Below are 24,280 nucleotides of genomic sequence, written 5' to 3'. Positions count from 1 at the left end.
GGTAACACTACTCAGTACCAATTTCGGATCATCATAAAAAAGTAGGAAAATTCAATGAAAATGGATGCTGTCAATGAATTTTTGTATTTGGTGGATGGACTGATGAATAACTAACAGTCATGTGATTTTTTTTCTTCAGAAAATAAGAGATTTGAAAAATTATAAGAAAATTGGGATATTTATTTACTAATAAAACAGTAGCTAACATCATGTTTCTCGATGCGGTTATTTTTTGTGCAATGCAATATTTCTTCGTTACTTCTACAACTACTCCCTCAAAAAAACATTTTAGTTATTTAAAAATAAGTTAATTTAGTTTTTTTTTTTTTTGTAATTAGGTAAGTGTCCATATCTAAATCCATATGTAACTAATTAACAAACTAACCTATTACATACTAACTACAATCTGTGATGTAACTATAAGTAAGAACATCTGGATTAAATTGTAATTAAAAGGCCAAATAGATCAATGTGATGCATATTACTGCATTTTGGTTAATTAGTATATTAGTACAATGTAGCTAGAAATGGAATAAATGATCAGGTGAATCAAATAAGTAAGGAGCCCTTAATAAGTGATTATAAGGTCAAATAGATCATTGTGATGCATAATAATTGATTTTGAACCATTTATGATGTTAATTAGCACCTGGAAATCGAATAAGTAATCACGGAATCGAATAAGTATTCCGGGAATCGAATAAGTAACTGTCCCTTAATTAGTAATTAAAAGGCCAAATAGGTCATTATGATGCATAATTTAATTCATTTTGAACCATTTATGATGTTAATTAGTAGCTAGAGATCGAATATGTAATCAGGGAATCGAATAAGTAATGGTTTGTTTATTGAAAGTTTCAAGTTTTTATTTACTTTGAGTCTGCAGACTCATCAATGGAATAATCAAAGAACTAGGAGAGAAATTGATATAAGCTTTTACCTTCATTTCCCATCCTACATGTAGCTGTATATGTGGTGTCTGTGAATGTATATCTTCATTATTTATTTGAATAATATATGATTTAAAGGCCCACTACCTTTCCGGAGCAAAATATATAGATTTCTTAAAAACATTAATAATCTCAGAAAATATATACCGATGGTATGAGACGAACCGCGTTATAAAATTAACATTTTATTTATTTTAATTAAATTGTTTAGGGGGTGATAATAAGTGTAGTATTAACGTTAAGTTAATAACTTTTGCAACTCTACAAAATTATCAATCTCGTTTTACATTCCCATTTTAAAATCAAAAACCGTTTCGGATAGGTAGTGGACCTTAAAACTAACTGTAAAAGGGGTGGGTCGGTGTGGTTTTTACACAGTGTTAAATAGGGTCTCTGTCACTCAGCTGACGGAGCATGCTGATTTCCACGTCGGAGGCCCGGGTTCGATTCCTGGTCGGGGCATTCGACAGGAATGTGTATTTTCCCTGTTCTGCTAGTAGGAACAAGGAATCAACTTCACGGAAGTACTACTAATTGATAGTTAAATTAATAATTCACCATCCTCGATACTCCATAGGTTACTATCACTGTCGTTATATCCACCCCTGGGCTATCTGATTGTGAAACTGAAGGCGGCAGAAAGCACAGGTAAATTGATCCTTGATGTACGCGTACATCAAAAGAATCGGATAACGATGCACTGTGGTTGACTGTGTTACTTTGAAGTTGGGCGTCACTGTCTCTGTAATCTTCGAAGGAAGTCTCTGTACAGACCTATGATTGGTTTAAACAGCCTTCAGTTTTAATATGAGATAGTGCAGAGTAGCCCGAGATACTTTTGCCCTGACACCAGACTTAGACATTATGACAGATAGATGTCTGGTACCAGACATTTATCTGTCATAATGTCCAAGGCTGGTGTGAGGGCCAGAGTATAACGACAGTCAGAATAAACCTCTGGAGTATCGAGGATGTATTCACGAACTCAGACAGTTGTTCTATAAGATTTTTTTTCGAGTGCTGTGGGAAGATCATTTTTGTGTTACCTCTGCTGCCTGCTATTAGACATTTCCATTAATTCAGCGGGTGTAAGAATGAGCTGTGAATGTGAACTCTAATAGCAGGGGTCATCTCAAACTTAATTTTAAATCACATGATGTATCCGTCGTCACAAAACAATACATAATTACAATGATTAATGTTCCTGGTGCAGGAGGAGCGGGGACCGACAGAGAAAAACAGTGGTAAACTCTTTATTTCGCTACAAACAGTGAAACTATAAATTTCTGAATAGATTGTAGCCAATTTTGGCCAGAAATTTATTAGACGAAAGGAAACAGACTTTGTATAAATCTTGGCTCTGTCCCCATGGGATAGGGGTGGGACCAAATAGGAAAATTAGAGGTAAATCTTTAAATTCATCATTGAGAACATAAACGATGAACATGTATTTAGAAAATTACTCACAAAAACCAGGTAAGTGGTACAGGTGCTACGGGACTCTTTTGTCTACAAATCATCAATTACAAATTAAACACATAATAGCCAATACAAAATAATGTATAGATAGTCGGGAGATGCAATATAGGATACATTAAACATTAATAAAAACAAATTACGTAGATTTAAGTGATCGGAACCCCTGGAGTATCGAGGATGACGTAAAATTAACCATTTCTGTATTTCGTGTTTTCGTAGCGAAAACGAAAAGACGAAAGTGATGCACGATAATTAGCGACTTTAATTCTTGTCTTTTCGACTTCAAAAATCAAAATGAAAATTAACACATCTTAATTGTCTTAATCTTAATCTAAATTAAGATTTGTTAATTTTCATCTTTTCGGGGCGAAAAGACGAAAAAATAGGTTTGTTAAGGTAAGACGAAATATAATGGTATAAATCAGCCACCGTATATCTCGCCAACGATTATCGACAACAAGTCCGGACATTACACCTTATAGTGATAAAGTGATATTTTATCTTTACATCACGTGACGAGAGTCATACATTTATAGACCTACCCGTACAAAATGGTGACTAGATATCAGACCGGAAGACATCTTGCTGAAATTTTAAAATGCCACTCACGATTGGAGCTAGTCTGTGAACGCGATAGGTTTGTATTTATCATTTTATTATTTCTGATTAATTGATATAATTTAACAGACTAAAATGTTTGAAAAAGTCCAATCTTACGTCATTGTTACCTGTCACGTATATTGAAATGATGATCGTTTCAGACAGTCGTATAAAAATCAAGAACTTATTTATATCTTTTGTTTTAGCGTGTTTTTTATCCCAAAAATGACAAAGATGTTTATATAAATATATAAAGTTGTTTGCAGTTAAAGGTCGATGGAATGTGTTGGTAACTCGACTAAATACTTGAATGGGCGTTCCCGCTTATCTTATGCACCTTCATCTTGTATTATATTTAATGCGTTTACCGGCACAACGAATGTGAAACATGAATTGGTTTGTTTATAGTTCAACTAAATGAAAAGCATAAATAAGGACAGTTAATTTCCTCCATAATCCCCTATTTACATGCCTTTTACCTTCAGAACTTCTATACCATTGATAGCGGTATTTTTATTGAATGATATATTAGTCTGACCATGCCATCATAATTCACCAAAATGACAAACATTAGTATTAAATCACAAGTTTAGAATCTATTTCATTTACTTAACACCCATCAGTCATGTGTTTTATTTTACTTAACACCCATCAGTCATGTGTTTTATTTTACTTTACACCCATCAGTCATGTGTTTTATTTTACTTAACACCCATCAGTCATGTGTTTTATTTTACTTTACACCCATCAGTCATGTATTTTATTTTACTTTACACCCATCAGTCATGTGTTTTATTTTACTTTACACCCATCAGTCATGTGTTTTATTTTACTTTACACCCATCAGTCATGTGTTTTATTTTACTTTACACCCATCAGTCATGTATTTTATTTTACTTTACACCCATCAGTCATGTGTTTTGTTTTACTTTACACCCATCAGTCATGTGTTTTATTTTACTTAACATCCAACAGTCATGTGTTTTATTTTACTTAACAGCCATCAGTCATGTGTTTTATTTTACTTTACACCCATCAGTCATGTGTTTTATTTTACTTTACACCCATCAGTCATGTGTTTTATTTTACTTTACACCTATCAGTCATGTGGTTTTTTACACCCATCAGTCATGTGTTTTATTTACACCCATCAGTTATGTGTTTTATTTACACCCATCAGTCATGTGTTTTATTTACACCCATCAGTCATATGTTTTATTTACACCTATCAGTCATGTGTTTTATTTACACCCATCAGTCATGTGTTTTATTTACACCCATCAGACATGTGTTTTATTTACACCAATCAGTCACGTGTTTTATTTACACTCATCAGTCACGTGTTTTATCTACACCCATCAGTCATGTGTTTTATTTACACCCATCAGTCATGTGTTTTATTTACACTCATAAGTTATGTGTTTTATTTACACCCATCAGTCACGTGTTTTATTAACACCCATCAGTCATGTGTTTTATTTACACCCATCAGTCACGTGTTTTATTAACACCCATCAGTCATGTGTTATATTTACACCTATCAGTCATGTGTTTTATTTACACCCATCAGTCATGTGTTTTATTTACACCCATCAGTCATGTGTTTTATTTTACTTTACACCCATCAGTCATGTCTTTTATTTACACCCATCAGTCATGTGTTTTATTTTACTTTACACCCATCAGTCATGTGTTTTATTTAACTTTACACCCATCAGTCATGTGTTTTATTTTACTTTACACCCATCAGTCATGTCTTTTATTTACACCCATCAGTAATTTGTTTTATTTACACCCATCAGTCACGTGTTTTATTTTACTTTACACCCATCAGTCATGTCTTTTATTTACACCCATCAGTCATGTGTTTTATTTTACTTTACACCCATCAGTCATGTGTTTTATTTACACCCATCAGTCATGTGTTTTATTTACACCCATCGGTCATGTGTTTTATTAACACCCATCAGTCATGCGTTTTATTTTACTTTACACCCATCAGTCATGTGTTTTATTTACACCCATCAGTCATGTGTTTTATTGTATCTTTTGAAATTTGGAATTTACTTTCTAGATATAGTCGAGGCTAATTTTCAATTCAAATTGATATGCTGGATAGAGTTTTGTTGCCGTTGTTTTGCTTGATACTTATAAAGTATGACAATATACAGTTCAGTTCAGTTCTTTATTACTTTACAGACACACAACAAACTCGCAGCGTACACGTATGCAGTGTAGAGAGATATCTCACATTACGATATATTTACATTCGTCACATTTATTTTTTAACTTTCATATTATATTTTTATCCAGTATTAACATATACCATTAATATGTTATTGTCACTCAACACGTTTTAACACTCTCATATTACATTTATACATTACTTACGGAAAAACATTCATTAACCATCGCACATTACATTGATACGTTACATTGTATTGACTATATATTATAATACATTAGACGTTACTAGCACATTACATTAATATTATTTCATGTTATCTCATTCTTACATCACATTACTTATACATGATCTTGTTCGCATAATATTACATTTACGTTACTCAAATCACATTAATAGTATTTTCACATATAAATGTAACATTACATTCTATAATATTAACACATTAATTTAATCATTCAAATAAAACCTTCAATCACGGCATTGATAGTACATGTATGTTAGTATTAATACGGTATGCCATTATTCATGCTGATATAGTCGAGGCTAATTTTCAATTCAAATTGATATGCGGGTAGAGTTTTGTTGCCGTTGTTTTGCTTGATACTTATAAAGTATGACAATATACAAATATCGACCTGTTTTCAGGTGGATATGGTGATTTATCAACTCGAGAAAGTGATATTACACGAGGCCGAAGGCCGAGGGTTATATCACTTTCGAGAGTTGATAAATCACCGTATCCACTTGAAAACAGGTCGATATCTGTTTTATTATATGGCATTTACAAAATGTAAACCATTTCACTACATGTATATGTACATGCATTTCCTCTTCATGATATTGAGCAACTCCTTTCCCCGATACTCAATAGTTCTGTTGAATAATTTCGAAGAGAAAAAATGAAGGCAGATAATATCAATAAAATAGTGACAACACCACGTAATACATTTTACTTATTTTTTGAAAAATCTTACATAAATATACACACGAATATTGGCAGGGTCACATTGGAATCAATCCAATGTGACCCTGCCAATATTTGTGTGTATATTTTTGTCAGATTTCAGAAATATAAAGGGATTTTTCATATGCTTAATGAATATATTTCCTAACATCCGTAACGAAAATAAGAGATACAAAAGTTTCACATGTCGTTATTCGAATTCTGATAGAGATGTGTGTGTGTGTGTGTGTGTAAAAATTTCAGAGATTTTTCTATACATGTTCTTCTTCCAAAACAATCTATACCATTGATATTTTGAACGACTTTATTTTTTCATCGTTTTTGTATTAAAGTGGGATCATTTTTTTGGAATGGCTGATTATTCTCGTTGGCTTCATACTTTTTGTGTTTTGATTTAGAAAGAAAAATCTGTTGTTCAATCTGTCTTGTTATTTGTTTAATCTCGTCATCTACTAAAACCATTGGTAATGATACAACGATACTTTTATCATCTCATTCGGAAACTGTTTATTGATGTGATCTTTTTTTTAAGATTTGCGGTACTGTTTTGACGGATATTTGTGTAGCGACTCTAAATTTATAGATATATAAAGATTATTTTAATAATAAGAAAGCATTAGTGAAGATATATCAGGGTTTTGGCACAACCGTGATTATTCTCAAATAATAAGAAACCGCTAAACCTGTTTGTCGTAAAACTAAGATAATGCTGAGTAAATGATTACATAGATTTTGATAATTTATTTTATCTTTACATGAAAGAAGCAACTTCATCATGTCAATTGCATTTTGAAATGTTAAAGTAACCAACAGGCAGTAATGATAGTAATTCTAATAGTTATGATTGTAATTTGAATGATAGTTTAATTTGAATAGTTAAACATGTAATAGTATTGAATAGTAACTTTAAATTAATGATTGTGGTCCCGACACACCTTTGAGTTTGGGATGGGGTCATTATTTAGATCTTATTAAGGCATCGACAGAAAGATACTTTTAACAACACATTAATAGACTACAGACATAGTGTCTGTATTTAAGTATGATTCTGTCGTCTGTGGGACATCAAAACTAGATTATGATATTGTGTCGTAAAATCACTAAAATGTTCAAACGAGTGATACAACATACCAAGTTTTTTTCATTCTATAATATTCTTTTTTTCCTTTCTTTTCTTTTTCTCCAGTCTTTCCCAAATTTCTGCTTGTCGTTAACTGGAAATGGCTTCCAAGTACCACTCAAACGATGAAACCACGAACTTCGCCAGAGTTTGTCGTCTGGTGTTGGATGTATGCAGTGACGTTCTCAGAGCAGTTCTAGACACTCACATTCCACCTCCTGGACTTACAGCCATCCTTCAGAGTCAACGAGACCACATTCGCCAAAACCTTGAACGTCATCAACTAGAAATTCTGTTTCCACCTGGCGGACGGTTTTCCGGTACCCTAAATGATTTAGACTTTAGCCTGCTTTACAGGCTTGTTCGTAACATCAAAGGTATCAACATACCGCCACCTACAAAGGGCTGGGGCAGGAAACCCGACACCATAGACCGGTCACTGGGAGCCAATATAGAGAGACTGAGATTTCATAGAAATAAGACCTATGGACACTTGCCGTGCGCATCTCTGTCCGATATCGAGTTCCGTCACATATGGGATACAATCCGTGAATGTATAGAGGAGATAGAACAAGGCACACTGACGGGAGATACATACGTGAAAGCAGTTGACAACCTGCTGATTGTGAGTATGGACCCACATACAGAGAAGGTGTATATAGAGAGAATGAGGAAACAAGAGGACGAATTTAAGGCCATATTAAAGGATATAGATAGTAAGTTATTACTAAAATATATTCTTAATTTTGTACGTGTTGGAGATAAATTGGCAATGAATCACTCACATTAAATAACATCTTACGACTGGCATCAAATATCAGTTTGCTACAAACAAATTCCATACAATATTACCTGCCTTTGAATATTGTCTTTGCATATGTAATCATATCACCAGCGAACATTCTAATTGTAACTTATTTTCAATTTCTTAAGCTAAACAGGATACACTAATAGACAAACAGGAAGCCATGGCGACAGATATCACTGACGTCATCACCAGACAGGATACCATGGCGACAGATATCACTGACGTCATCACCAGACAGGAAACCATGTCGACAAATATCACTGATGTCTCAGCCAGACAGGAAACCATGTCGACAAATATCACTGACGTCATCACCAGACAGGAAACCATGGCGACAAATATCATTGACGTCATAACCAGACAGGAAACCATGACGACAAATATCACTGATGTCTCAGCCAGACAGGAAACCATGGCGACAAATATCACTGATGTCTCTGCCAAACAGGAAACCATGGCGACAGATATCACTGACATCTCTGCCAGACAGGATACCATGGCGACAGATATCACTGATGTCTCTGCCAGACAGGAAACCATGGCGACAAATATCACTGATGTCTCTGCCAAACAGGAAACCATGGCGACAGATATCACTGACATCTCTGCCAGACAGGATACCATGGCGACAAATATCACTGATGTCTCAGCCAGACAGGAAACCATGGCGACAGATATCACTGACATCTCTGCCAGACAGGATACCATGGCGACAAATATCACTGATGTCTCTGCCAAACAGGAAACCATGGCGACAGATATCACTGACATCTCTGCCAGACAGGATACCATGGCGACAAATATCACTGATGTCTCTGCCAAACAGGAAACCATGGCGACAGATATCACTGACATCTCTGCCAGACAGGAAACCATGACGACAAATATCACTGATGTCTCAGCCAGACAGGAAACCATGGCGACAAATATCACTGATGTCTCTGCCAAACAGGAAACCATGGCGACAGATATCACTGACATCTCTGCCAGACAGGATACCATGGCGACAGATATCACTGATGTCTCTGCCAGACAAGAAACCATGGAAGCTAGACAGACGATTATAGAAAGAAACATGAATGACAAAGAAGGTATTACATAACCGATAAACTCTTCAAATGTTTGAAATTGAAATACAAATACGTTTCTAACATCAGTAAAGTTTAGACTGATATATCGGAAATGTTCAATGTTTTGAAAGTAACTCATTGACTCAAAAAGCAAGATTTGTGACTATTATGCATTTTCCCACCAAACAATCGCTTAATAAGCATATTCAAAGCTATCCTGGAATTTGATCTTTCAATAATAATAGAGATAATTTGGATATTTACAGTGGAAAGCCAATTCTACTGACGATTTTCATTTTCTGATATAGTATATATCCTATGTACTGGGCCTAAACCAACATGACTGAAATTTCGTTGAAATAATTCTAGAATTACACCATCATCACAAAGTATACACATTTGATTAATAACAGTTTATCTAATACGTTTGAACTTATTTCCACAGATATCCACAAAGATCTCATTCCGATGATAGGTAGGTATTATGATATTATTATTTATAACATCTCTATCGATACTCACCCACTGGGTTATATCAATAATAAGACTTTATTGAAATGTTCTGAGACTATATGGAAGGTACGAAATTTTAATTTTAAACCTAATTTAACTGAAATGTTGTAGTCCTTGTTAAACATTAAGAACAAAAGCCATTCAATTCTAACAGGGATTGACAATGAAATTTTGTAACGAGTTCTTACTATTATTTCGGTAACGCTATGGTCGATTAAAAGCTTTTCCCTGTACATGTATAAGGTTTATAAAGCCACGAAAAGATCTTTCTCAAATGTGACTACATCCATTGTTTTCTAGTTGCCGCGAGTGGGGAAAATAAACACCGGTTGTCATCATTTTCTAAAAGCTCTGTTCTAATTACTCTTTTGCTATATCGACTGCTGGAATTTCATGTCGGCTGTTGAATCTTTACATTCCTGTTTTAAATTACGATCAGGCTACATTTGCTATATGTGGAATATACACAGCTACGTCACCCCTAAGAAAGAAGGTTCTGCTAACTATCACGGGTTTTTCTGGTTCCATTTTTGATTATCGCCCCTTGTCTTTTTCCTCTTATTTCCGCTGTTTTTTCCTAGTCATACGTTCTACATGGATAACGACATATAGATAATATCTTATCACATTATCCACTGCTGTTAAAGGATTATCATTATTTTCCAGATCAAAACTTAAATGTATTCAAATTTCAATAGTTCTAACTGTTTAAGATATGCTACAGAATTACACACTGTAAAAGACAATTTGTCGCTCATTATAATTGAAGGTCAAAGGTCTTGATGTCGTGTGACATATTTTCTATTAAAAGCTAGAGCAAATGGTCATTTTTTTCGGAAAAAGATACATTTTTGAAATAGCATAATCATTTAATATAACTATAAGGTGACCATGTAAGGCGCTAATATCCTAGATATGGTCTGTTGTCTTGTTTTAAAATCCGGTATTATCTTGATCCAATCATTTCACTATATATGCCATTTTTCATTCAGAGACAACAAAACATAGGATCAAGCAAGAAAAGGAAAAGAAAAAATTTCTGAAGACGAAAGCTTTCCGTGATGCAAAAGACAAGCTCCAAAAGAACAGAGTTTTAGTGATCAAGGGGAACACAGGAGACGGTAAAACTGCTACTGCCATTCAACTCTTGGCCTGGCTGATGGATGAGCAGCACGGTAGACAACCCATTCAGGTTCACAATATTCACAAATTAGATTTACTCACTCCTAACGCTAACCTTATTGCTTGTATTGATGATATTTTTGGTGAGAAATATGCAAATAGTATGGATGTACAAGAGTGGAACAAACGAATCTCGCATATAGAAACATTGTTTTGTGATAGCCAATCCCAGGGCAATTTCCTTATCATTACAATTCGTAACGAGGTATTTAATGCATTGAAGAAATCTTCTTTGCAAGTAGTGTTTACCGAAGATAACATAATTGATATGAGCTCTAACACGTACAAAATGTTTGAAGAAAAACAAAAACTTTTAGAATTGTACACGCCAAACAATTTTACATGGGAAGAGAACGAAATAAATGCCATATTAGCTTTTGCACCAAACATTGGCTTCCCACAATGTTGTCAACTTTTCCGTAATTCACTGGAATTACAGAAAAGTCGCGTAGACTTTTTTGAAAAACCAGTTCAATTTTTGGTAGAAGCATTATCAAAACTGCCGGAATGTTCTGCTATCTTATTTCTCTTCCTTAATGGAGGAAGGCTAATGGTGAGCGATCTGGACCCAAACGCTGATCGAGTAAACGAATCTTTGTTAGAGGAAGCATTCGAAATCAATTTACTTAATGATGAAGATGCTACAGTCAATTGTCACTCTCTGACCTTTAAGAAAAAGATAGGTTTCGTGAAAAAAAGTCTGGACACATTATCAGGATTTTTAGTCAAGAAGACCGGTTTTGATATTGGTAATGAAGTGTACGTATTTGATCATGATTCGATATATGTTACAGTAGGTCTTCTCTATGGAAATACAACACCAGTTGGTTACATACAGAAATGTCCTATGGATGCTCTCGTTTATATTACAACGTCGACAAACTCTACTGACAAAGTTGTCATATCGTCTAATGATTATGGACATATGTGTGAACGATTGCTCAAAGAGATTGAAAGTGAGACGTATGGCAGCATAATCGGTAGATTAGACGTATGGAAAGATTGTATGTTTTTGGAAGCTTTCATTAGGTTCAGTAAGAGAAATGTTGATAGACATAGGTTTTTGAAGAGGGTATTCCAACATGGTGTTCCAGAAGTTGCTTTTCATCTGCTTAGCGAGGGAGTTGAACCTGCCATTGATGCAAATTGGTGGTCTCTGATTACAAGGGGTCGATTGTATGATAAGGGAGAAGTTGATGTGCTTCAGAAAGTATTTAGATACATCAATGACGAGATCAAGCTGAACCTGTTAAGTAAGTCATGTACTAGTGGTTCCGAAGACTGTGCGCTATATCTGCTGAGCATGGAGGTCAAACCTGACAAGAAAACACCATTTAAGGCTGTCCGGAGAAATTGTTCAAAAGTCCTTAGAGAACTAAAAGGAGTATTAAATGATGAAATAAGACATAAATTACTATTTGAAGCATGCGGAAATCATTCACTCGAATGCGCACTATATTTGTTGGGCGAGGGAGTTAAACCAGACAAGGATACACCATTGTGGAAATTGGTCACATGGTGTTATGGTCTCTCTGGAGAAAATGTGGATGGAATCAAGGAAATGGTTGCATACTTGACTGATGATATTAAGTCTTCATTGTTGAATGAACTATGTTCTGAAGGATTCGAAGAGTGCGCTCTACATCTTTTGAGCGAAGGCATCAAGCCTGACGTAACTACATCTGTTTGCGCCGTGAAGGGAAATTGTTTGAATGTGCTTACAAAAGTGATCAAAAGTGCAAATGAACAAACAAAATGCTCCTTGCTAAATGAAGCTTTTTCATGCTGTGCTGCAAAATGTGCTTTATATCTTCTTCATGAGGGGTTCAAACCTGACATTGACACGAATTGGTGGTCTTTGTTTTCTGTATGTATAAGGTCTGACATTTTGGACGAACTTAAGGAAATTGAACTGTTCATGGATGATGACATTAAACTTGAATTGCTTAACACTGCATGTCGCAATGGTTCAGAAAAATGTGTTTTATATCTTTTGTCTGAGGGAGTCAAGCCAGACGTAGACACACCGTGGGGATCTTACTTAAGCACTATTACAATTCGCGGTGAGAGAAATGTGGATGCATTGAGGAAAATTGATGGATACTTGAATGGTGAAATGAAACTGGAATTGTTTCTTTATGCATGCGAATACGGTTTCGTAGAATCCGCTTTGTATCTTTTACACTCAGGAGTCAAGCCAAACATCAAAACAGATTGGTGGTCATTGATCACAAGAGGTGATGAACGGCAAGGGAAAGGAGACTTGAATGTGTTGAAGGAAGTGTTTGTGTACTTAAACAATGAGACAAAACTTTATTTGTTAAATAATGCATGTCGTTCTGGTTCATTGGAATGTGCTCTATATTTCCTGAGTAAGGGGGTTAAACCTGACAAACAGACGCCCTCTATGGCAGCAATGGGAGGTAAGGTTGATTTACTCAAACGTTTGGATATAAGTGATGACATCAGGAAAGATGTTTTAGATAATGCATGTTCAGCTGGTTCGGAGGAATGTGTTTTATATCTTCTATCTGAGGGAGCCGTGCCTGACAGTAAAACACCTCTGTGGTCACTGATGAGAAGAGGTAATGGGGGCACCGATAATGTTACATTACTTGAGAAAATTGTTGGCTACTTGAATAGTGAGATGAAAGTTAATTTATTAAAACAAACATTTGTTTCTGGTTCAGTAGAATGTGCTTTATATCTTCTGCGTCAGGGAGTGGAACCTGACAGAAACACTGATTGGTGGTCATTGATTAGCAGGGGTAACAAGGGAGGTAAGGGAGATATCGATATTCTTCAAAAAGTTCTGAAATTCGTAAAAACTGAGACTAAAACAGTTTTATTGAATATAGCGTGTGATACAGGGTCAGAAGAATGTGCGCTGTATTTGCTTTCTGAAGATGTGAAACCTGACAATTGCTCTCTATTTTCCGCAACCAAAGCAAACAGTGTGAATATCCTTAAAACGGTATTGAAAGATGTAACGTATGACATCAAACTTGATGTATTACTAACCGCATGCCAATATGGTTCAAAAGAGTGCGTGTTATATCTGCTATCGGAGGGAATCAATCTTAATCGAGACGCACCGGTTTCTTCCTTGATTGAGCAGGTTACATCCAATGATCGTTTAGATGTACTGAAGAGAATATATCCATACATGAATGAGACGATGAAGCTTAGTTTACTGAATAGTGCTTGTGATATAGGATCAGAAGAATGTGTGTTATATCTCCTGTCTGAAGGTGTAAAGCCTGATAAAAACACACCAAAGTTGGCTGCCAAGAAGGGATTTTTGAAAGTTTTCAAAACAGTAACAAAGGGTCTGAAAAGGGACATCAAAACAGCTTTGTTAAACGAAACATGTTCTTCTGGTGCTCTGGATTGTGTTTTATATCTATTGTCCGAGGGAGTCAAACCTGACGAGAAAACAGACTGGTTCCCATTGATTCAAAGTAGGTTCTACGCAGAACACGTTAATGTAGTTAAGAAAGTTTGGATTTATTTGAATGATGCCATAAAACAGGAATTGTTGAATGAAGCATGTCGTTCTGGTTTCACAGAATGTGCTTTACATCTTCTGTCCGAGGGAGGCAAACCCAACCAGAACATAGATTGGTGGACATTGATTAAATTAAAGGATTCATGGCGTTTCAAGGGAGATACTGATATACTTATGGAAGTTTTCATATACATCGATGATGAAATTAAGCCTGCTATGTTAAATAAAGCTTGTAGCTATGGTTTATTAGAACATGCTTTGTTTCTATTGAATCGAGGAGTTAAACCTGATAAGGACACAGATTGGTGGTCATTGATCAGATCAAGTAATTTATGGGGTTCCAAAGGAAATGTGGAAAAACTAAATCGAGTTGTTACATTCTTGAACGAGAAGACAAAACTTGCCTTGTTAAATACATTGTGTGCATCTGGATCACAGGAATGTGCGTTATATTTATTGCGTCATGGTATCAAACCTGACCAGAGCACCGATTGGTTACCGTTGATTGCAGATGCTTTTGAAGATGGTTGGAGTAGTGTGGGTGTAATGAAGAAATTGATAGGGTACATGGATGATGAGATGAAAGAACACCTGTTGAATAAACTATGCAAACCTAGATTTGAAAAATGTGCTCACTACCTTTTAAGAAAAGGAGTCAAACCTAACAAGGACACAAATTGGTGGTCTTTGGCTGCCACGCCATATGGTAACGCTGACGTTGATGTTCTAAAGAGATTTGCTGTCTATTTGAATGAAGAGATGAAGTTACGCTTGTTAAACCTAGCATGTCAAAATCACTCAAAAGAATGTGTTTTATATCTTCTGTCTGAGGGGGTAAAACCGGATAAAGACAGATTGTGGTCATTTATCTATATTAGCATGGCGAATGTAGACGCTCTTCAACAATTAGTACAATACTTAAGTGTTGAGATGAAATTGAATTTGCTTCACATGACTTGCTCTTGGGGTTTGGAAGACTGTGCATTATATCTTCTGGACTCCGGTGTCCAGCCTGACACGTCCACTGTGACTAGTGTTGTACAGGGAAGATGTGTGAATGTGCTTAGAAACATAATAGATTGTCTGTCCGTGGAAATGAAAATTGACGCTTTTAACGAAGCTTGTCGTGTTGGTTCAGAGGGATGTGCTCTGGTTCTCCTTTCGGACGGAGTCGAGCCTAACCAGGATACCGCGTTTGATGTAGTGGAAGGAGGGAGTGTCACTCTTCTTAAAATGTTCATAAATGATTTGAATGAAGATACGAAAGTAAAGTTATTACATAAAGCATGTGTTCATTCACCAGACTGTGCATTACATCTTCTGTATGAAAGTGTCTTGCACGACAAGGACATCGATTTGTGGCCGTTGTTAAGGAAATGTGATCAGTGGTTTGCTAAGGTTTCCATTGATGTACTCAGGAAAGTCGTTTTATATTCTAACGATGAGATGAAAAATCACCTGTTCATTACTGCATGCAAGATGAATTTAGAAAACAATGCTATATATCTCTTGAGTGAGGGAGCCAAACCTGATAAGGACACCCCATGGTGGCGATTGATTACAAAGGGTCACAGTGACGATGAGGAAGATGCTGATATTTTGAAGAAGGTTTACACCTACTTACACGAAGAGAACAAACTCGACCTGTTAAATGCGGCATGTTGTTATGGTGCAGAGAAATGTGTTTTGTTACTTTTGGGTGAAGGAGTAAAGCCTAAAGTGTCCACTCCATTGTGGCAATTGTTTGCAAGAAATCATAGTAATGAAGAGAATGTGGATCTCCTCAAGAGGATATCTTACCTCATAGATGATGAGACTAAAACCTACCTGTTATATTCAGTATGCTATCATGGTTTAGAGAAATGTACATTGTATCTTCTTAGTGAAGGGGTCAAACCTGCCAAAAATACGCCTTGGTGGTCATTGATTGATAAATGTGGGTACAAGAAGGGTAAGAAAGGTGTAGAAGTGCTTGATAAAATTGCTGGATACTTGAATGATGAGATGAAAAAGGAGTTATTGAACGCAGCATGTCGATATAGGTGGTGGGATTGTGCTGAATATCTACTGTGTGGGGGAGTATTGCCTGATAAGAACACAGATTTGTGGACATTGATTCAAAGATGTCAATGGTATGAGAAGGGTGATGTAAATATTCTTAAGAAAATTCAATTAAGATCATTGAGCGAAGAGACGAAGCTTTATTTGTTGAATAAAGCATGTTCTTCCCATTCCACCGAATGTGCAATATATCTTCTACGTGAAGGAGTACAACCCGATAAGGACACAAATTTGTGGTTTCTGATTGCAGGTGATTTTTGGCATTGTAAGGGAGATGTGGACGTACTTAAGGAGTTTGGTATGTGCTTGAGTGATGAGACAAAACTGGACTTGTTAAAGAAAGCGTGTGATTCTGGTTCAGAGGATTGTGCTTTATATCTAATGTGTGAGGGAGCCAAACCAGACAGCCCCACGGATTTGTGGGCATTGATAACAGGAGGGGATATGTATTGTAAGGGAGATGTTGATGTACTGAAAAGGATGGCTCTGCACCTGAGTGACGAGATAAAACGTGACTTGTTAAAGAAAGCGTGTGATTCTGGTTCAGAGGATTGTGCATTATATCTTCAGGCTTGTATTACTGTAGATTAAGATTCCGGTATCATTGTACATAGCTTCAGCTGTCGCCCATTGTAAATAGAACATATATAATTACGTGTATTAATTTAGTATGCTATCATTTACTTTAATGGTCATATCATTATCGATAGAGCATAAAAATGTTCATCCTTTGGACAATAATTGATATCTTATCGTGTATATATCCCTAATTAGCACACAAATACATATAAAATTATTTGTTTTGCTTTTGATGTCTACCTCATTTCAAGTAAAAATATTCTTTCTGGGTGATTGAGGTCAAGTCTAACTGCTACACACGACACCATTATAATCGGGTCAGATATTGAATGACAGGTACCTTGGTCTGCTGGGAAAAAACCCGTTGAGGTGCATACATACGTTAGGAATAAGAGTAATTTTATGAAGAATTTACTTATTTGTTTTTGTTTAATGCATATCTATCTTATATATATTTTATAAACCCTCCATTGTTATTGCATTAGCTATATAGTGATATTTATTTAAGCATGTGTGGCGCGCGTTACAATTAGCTGTGTCGGCAGACATTGCTTATGACAGTACCATAAAGACATAAGTGTGAAGTGAGGAATTGGAGACAAAGTGAAATAAGTATTCTCTTGATTTGGTATAAACCTGTCACAATGCATTTGCTTAAATCTCCTTAATGAAAAGCATTTGTGTTCAATTACATTCTATTCAATTATCATTCATTCCATACATATTATGTTTCATTTTTCAAAAGAGATTTACCGTTATTCCTATCATGTTACATATCATTTATGCATTGGAAAATGAAATGTAAGATTTAAATATGTATATCGTGTAATTACTTTATATATCTTTGTTATAATTATTAACACATTATTTTACTGTTTGGTGAATGTTACAATGAAAAATGTGATATTGATATTTTTTGCATGAAAATATTCTACATATTTTATGTATATGTGATGTACTCAATTTGACTTTGCAACAAAAGCATTTTCTTTTGTTATTACCCAAGGTGTTTTCATTACAATAGTTAGTGTTATTTTGGATGTTTTGTTCTATCACAATGCGTCGTGTTATTCGACTCTGAGGCCATTGTATCAATGTGTTGGGTGTTAGATAGGTATATTGATAAATCACTAGTGAAATGACACCTTCCGGTCTTTTGGTTGGTCGAGATTTTAAACTTTGACCCTAACTAATTTTTTCATTGTCACGTCACAAATTGTTAAACATCGAATGACGTCATGTTGCTGTACTCCGCTCGCTGCTTGCAGAACAAACCGCTGTTGAAAGCGGATGTGTGTCGACGCCGGAATCTTCATGTTTTCCCATTCGTAGCATAAACTATCGACTCAAAATTCATAATCGTCTTTGCCTTTTTGCACATGATGATATTGCTACACCTTAATTATGTCGGCAAATAACACCATCTTATTTGTGCCTTCCTGTAAGTGATTTGATTGCGGTAGAAACAGGTCACACAACTTGGGGTTGTTGCATATGGAATGTATTTCACATTCGTAAGTATGTTTTGAAAGTTACAAAAGACATTCGCTAAACTTCGTGTCTTTTGTAACTTTAAAAAAAAATTTCACTCGTGTGAAATAAATTTCATATCCAGCAATCACTTGTTGTGTAACCTCTATTTATCCAAAAGCACATGTACTTTAACTTCTAATACCGTTAATTTGTATTTTCAAAACATAAATATCGTTTGCATAGTTTTAATTTTCTTTTTAATGCATTGTTGAATGAGTGTTATAATCATACACAAATGAAAAAAAAAATCACATAAACGTCAAATAAAGTGTTTTTGTTTGGTTCGAGAAATCATGGAAAGAAGAAAAAACACCTTGAAATATACATTTTCTCGTGTCAAAGATAAGATTTCTATTCGAAATATATCTTATAGCTGTGATCATTCACCGAGAAACAACTTTTATTTGATTTACAGCAAATAACGTTATCAATAGATGTTTTGGGGAAAATATGTTATTATTCATTATTCCTTACAAAATGTCTTAGTTTTTTTTTTAATTTTCAACACTCTTTTCAAAATGGTTAGATAAGCTTACTCGAGTTTATATAATCATGATAAGTAACTTTAACTCTATCGTTTACCCCAACACATATTGCGTCATATCTTTCTACCATATATTATTGTACCTAAATAGAGGTCTAATATCCTGATGCTTTTACTTTAGATAAGAAACAATCTAAATATAAATGCACAAATTGCATTATGAAAAGTAGTCCGAATTCGAAAGCCATGTGCAACCAATCAGAATCATGAGTGATTTAATATGATCAATTAGAAGGTGCAGGGTGTGTGTAACAAAATGGGCTGATAATTAGTGAAATGTAAGGGAAACTAAAGTAATTCACCTGATGAGCTGTACCACTAGCCAGCGATCTGACAGCCTGTAGATGATAGCAGTGATTGGGGTGGTCAGTGTGAGGCCAGGCTGTTAGATGGGGGAGAGCGAACATGATAACACACCGATATGGAAGGGGTGTGGTGGATATTGAATTTATATAATTGATAAAGTGTATTTTAGGCCACACGTGCCTTTTTAATATATGTACAAAGGGGCGGGACGGAGTAGGTGTTAGGTTGTTAGATATACTGGAAATTTGGGGAGTTGAAAGAGAGAATCCATTATGTAGGCCACAAGGCAACATCCCCTGGACGAGGATATACGAAATACCATGTGTATGTGTTGTGTCACAGTGTGATAATCCACTGCTGCGGACTTTATGTTGTGAATTTCCATTGTAAAACATTCATAGTTATGGGGTAACGTATTTTTATATCTCCATACATACCCAAAATGGTGCTTAACATGAACACTGGTTTTGAATTTCATCTTATCATACCGAAAGTATGTATAGGATTCCACATCAGATATGCATATCAAACCTCCTTACGTAAGAATTGGTAAGAAACGAACATAGAACCATTGATATATATGCATCATTTTAAAAGAGGGGAGGTAATCCCTTACCACCTAACACTAACTTTTATCGTATTTTAAATCTAGTAACACTTCAATACATTTATAAGGAATTTTCGTTTTATTTTTTTTTTTAATTTATTTATTATGATATTTAAGGTGTATGATTGTGATAAGATTTTCTTGTATCAAATGTAATTTGATAAGTGTGTATACTGTTCTTTTATTTCATATTAACTGAAGACATGCCATAAAGTTATGTGTTCATTTTCACCTGATGCACGTGAATGTTGTTAATGGACTGGCATTATGTATTATATATTAAATGTTTGTTCCGCTATGTGAATATCAGTACTGTATAACCTGAAATATTCGTGTGTACCTTTTTCTTGGAGATTTGATTTTATGGGTAGAAATATTAGCAAAAGTGACAACCCAAAACAGAATTTTATGTATTTATATTTTTTACCTGACAACCACCCCGAAAACGACGAGCTTTTCTGCATAACGAATAGTGAATATGTTGTACAGACACAATGAAATGAACCAGAATATAAATAATCAATTCACTTGTTCTGTGTAAGTGAATCGTAATTTCTGTTATTCTAATATATGATAAATTAATTTTATACCATTATGTTTCTAATGCTAGGAATATAATTCAGAATACTATATATTATGTGAAGTATTTTATAGTTTGAGGCACATCAGATACCACTTCTTAATTGTTTATTTTAATCTTTTAATGCTATTCACGACATTTATTTGGCTGAATCTTTAGTTGAACTCTGCAAGCTAGTGTTAGCTTTAAGTGATGCCTCTTGATTGTCTTTTCTGGTTGTAGACGTTGTTGTCCCTAAGTGGAATTATCTGGTACTGTCCGATATGTTACCTTTAAATTGTCAGTCCAATATTTAATCTGTACCTGTCCAATAATTCGATCTTATTGTACAGTCATTGGTAAGTTTTAGACTGCCAAAGGTGATAAATTTGACAGCGGTAGGTGAGGCATGTGGTTTCTGTTGGATACTGCAGTCGAAACACAATGGATTTTTATCACAGTTGTGTTTTAGATTTTTTTTAGAAACCGAGAGAAAATGCATGTCAATACATTTACTTCAACATTATTTGTTTTAGGGCTAGCCGTCAGCCTAATCTTGCAAAGTCGCAATTTCTTTTTCCTTTCAAAATTGATAAAGGAGATATCAACACCTTTTGTCCATGATTTAAAAAGAAAACGCTTTCAAAAAGATTATGTATTGCCAAAACGAAATAATTCACAAATCTATCATCAAGTAGATCTATATTTAAGTAAAACTTGATATTTTATTTTCCTCCATCCTAAGATATCAATACAGCATTTATGTGTCCGAGTAGGAAACGATACAATGAATATGCATAGATATATTACTTTTTTATTTAGAATGTACAGAAGCTAATAAAATGCTTCGCTTAAAGTATGCTTACTAGACTATATATGATTCATTTCATTATCCTTAGTTTCGTATTCATGTACGTAAATTAAAAGACCATTTTAATCAATGTTATATGGGTTCAGGCAGAGTTGTGGTATTTTATTGTTTAACTATTTGTGAAGTATATTTTTTTGTTACATTATATTTATAAACATTGTACGGAAGGGTATACTTCCTGTGAGATGTCAATGCCCAACGCAGTAGTTTTCTTTCAGAAGAAAAAGAGATTTGGATAATATTATCATTATTATTTAACTAAGTCTTATCATATTGACTTGTTGCATCTTTTTATCAATTAAATGTTTGCAAATTAAAATTAAGCAAAATCCCGAGAGAACAAAAAATTGAAAACAGCTGGTAAATTTTCCATATTGTATCGTCCACCTCTATCTCTTGTTTCAATCTTTTTTAAGCATAATAATCAATTGTTCTATCAGTAAATAAAATTTAATCATTAAAAAAGGTGAACTAACCGTAGGTAATAACTATAAGTTAACAATATCTGAACGTAAATTGAATTAATCACACACCTTCTCAAAATGAACTATTTGTATGTTCATTTTGAAAGTTCACATTTGAAAGAAAAAAGGATCCTCCTGCACATTTTTCGTATTTCATTTAAAAACATTTTCCGCTGCGCGGTGCATTTCCTAAAACGTTCAAGTACGTAATGTTCAAACCTTAATAATGAAAATTCAATACACATGAAAAAAGACTAAAAATGCCCATCAAGGGATTGTACTATTTCAAAAAATGTATCTTAAAAGATTAATCTGTTAATATGTATTAGCAAGACAAGTAATTCATAATCATTTTGAGTTACACAACAAGTTACCGATGTTGTGAAGTCGGCATGTTCAGATCGAGCAGGGTTTAAAATCATCAATATACATCGTAAAACTCGTTTGCAAAATATTGAGGACCCCCATTACGTTTCATCTTCCTACGCCACTGTAATCGGATGCAAATGTCAGGTATATTATATCCACTGTCCTGTAGTGGAATCTGTATTTTTCTTATATTTAGTGTTTTATCTATTAAAGAAAACCCACTGGCCTATTCTATATACCTGCTCCAATAGGTATTTATTACATTTTTATACTATGTATGATTAAATAATGATTATCTAAGGTTTCCTTCAATTTGAATTTTCCTTATTTGGATATACTAAAGTAAAGACAAGTATAAATTTAGACCAAAAGATATTTTTTTCTCAAAGATGTTGCACCATGAGTAAGAATATAGCAACCATGGAGAATTACTGAATCTCATAGGTGGATGACCATCGGCTTACATGTAATAGCCAATATGGACTTTCTAGGTCTGGATCCTTGGTTGAAGGTATTTTCTTCATGGCTGTTGTGTTCAAACTTCTTGATTATTACCATTGATGCAAAACAAAAATTGTATCTCCTTTATATATTGGTATTGACATTACTTCTAAGTTATCTTCTATGTAAATTTTCTTTATTTTGAAACAAACATTGACTTTTATATCGTAATATATCTTAGTTATTCACGTCATTTGTATATATGTACATTTTATTACCTTAAGATAACTTACATAGCCATTGCCTGTTGTTCAATCCAATTTCAAATTATTTTGAAATAAAATTCTGCTGAAATAAATAAATAATATTTTAGCATGTTTATAATATATTTATATATATATATAATGGATAATAGATTTATATACATAGGCTTACTTGTCATGAATATGCTTATATGTCATATGGTGGCATATGTTATAGATAAAGATTATAATTCTTATGATTGTGTTATCTATATTTATATATGTACAATGTGTATTTGATTATATGTTTTATGTGTATGGTATACTTTGGTCCCCAGCTAAGACCAAAGATTGTGATATATAGATGTATACACATATGATGGATTACGTAACGTCGTTTTTTGTTTAATAAAACCGACCATTTTAAATTTCAATTATGGTGTTTATTATTTTTATAGTATAACAAACTCGCATTAGTTAAAAAAATATTTTCCAAATTATATCACTCTCCAACTGCCTAGTTATTGTAGGGACAACGTTAAAATCGTGGATTAAAGTTGTCCATGAAATCTATATATAATGGCCAGGAAATTTTGATTTTGTCAGTTAGGATATTGACTGTATTTATGACAGATAAAGCTTTTAATTGTATTCTGCTGGTAATTTTCACACTGATCGCTGCTTACGTGCTATTGTTATTATATGTATGATATCAATACAATCTATATGATTTAGATTCGCAAAAAAGTGAAAAGTATAGGAATTTACCCTTGATGTGGATTAGGGGGGGGGACTAAGGGAAGTAACTCTTATGATATTACGTGAGTTATTTTTCCAGAGCGCTACAGTGTCGTTGATGTTATGAGATGACCGATAAAGTCAAACTGTCAATCCATGATGATGTACCGAAATAAAAAAATTCTGAGATATGGAACATTCAGTTTGGCGGGTGATTAATGACGTCACACTTTATTAACAGGGAATTTGCTTCGGCTCATTGCACTTCGATATCATTAAAATAATATGAATTATTTAGACGCAAAACTGTAAAAATATTTTTACTAAGATTATGATAGGATAACATTAATAATCAAACACACGGGACATATTACTTGCTTGAATATTATTATAATAATCTAAACATCATTAAAAGTTATCGTTAATGAAGATTTAAAATTGAAATCTCCAAATAAAGCACGGTACTGCCTTACTACCAAAACCTCGGTTCGAGAGTAAAGTAACCATACCAAACTTGACCTAGTGATCGTTTACAAATGGAGAATTGCACCACAATAAACAAGCCCCTTTAGTATCATTATCTA

General features: G+C 34.3%; 1 protein-coding gene across 1 annotated transcript; it reads left to right on the top strand.

The window, feature by feature from the left end:
- Positions 1-2,975: 2,975 nt before the first annotated feature.
- Positions 2,976-23,392, top strand: LOC138334762 (uncharacterized). The gene is made up of 5 exons (XM_069283477.1): positions 2,976-3,066; positions 7,368-8,017; positions 8,235-9,200; positions 9,625-9,654; positions 10,685-23,392. Exons 2-5 carry the CDS (start codon positions 7,402-7,404, stop codon positions 17,032-17,034), a joined length of 7,962 nt encoding a protein of 2,653 aa, XP_069139578.1. The 5' UTR covers positions 2,976-3,066; positions 7,368-7,401; the 3' UTR covers positions 17,035-23,392.
- The last annotated feature ends 888 nt before the right edge of the window (positions 23,393-24,280 follow it).

This window comes from Argopecten irradians, chromosome 1 (assembly GCF_041381155.1).
Source record: "Argopecten irradians isolate NY chromosome 1, Ai_NY, whole genome shotgun sequence".
NCBI classification, from domain to species: Eukaryota; Metazoa; Mollusca; class Bivalvia; order Pectinida; family Pectinidae; genus Argopecten; species Argopecten irradians.
This window is presented reverse-complemented; position numbering and strand designations above follow the sequence as displayed.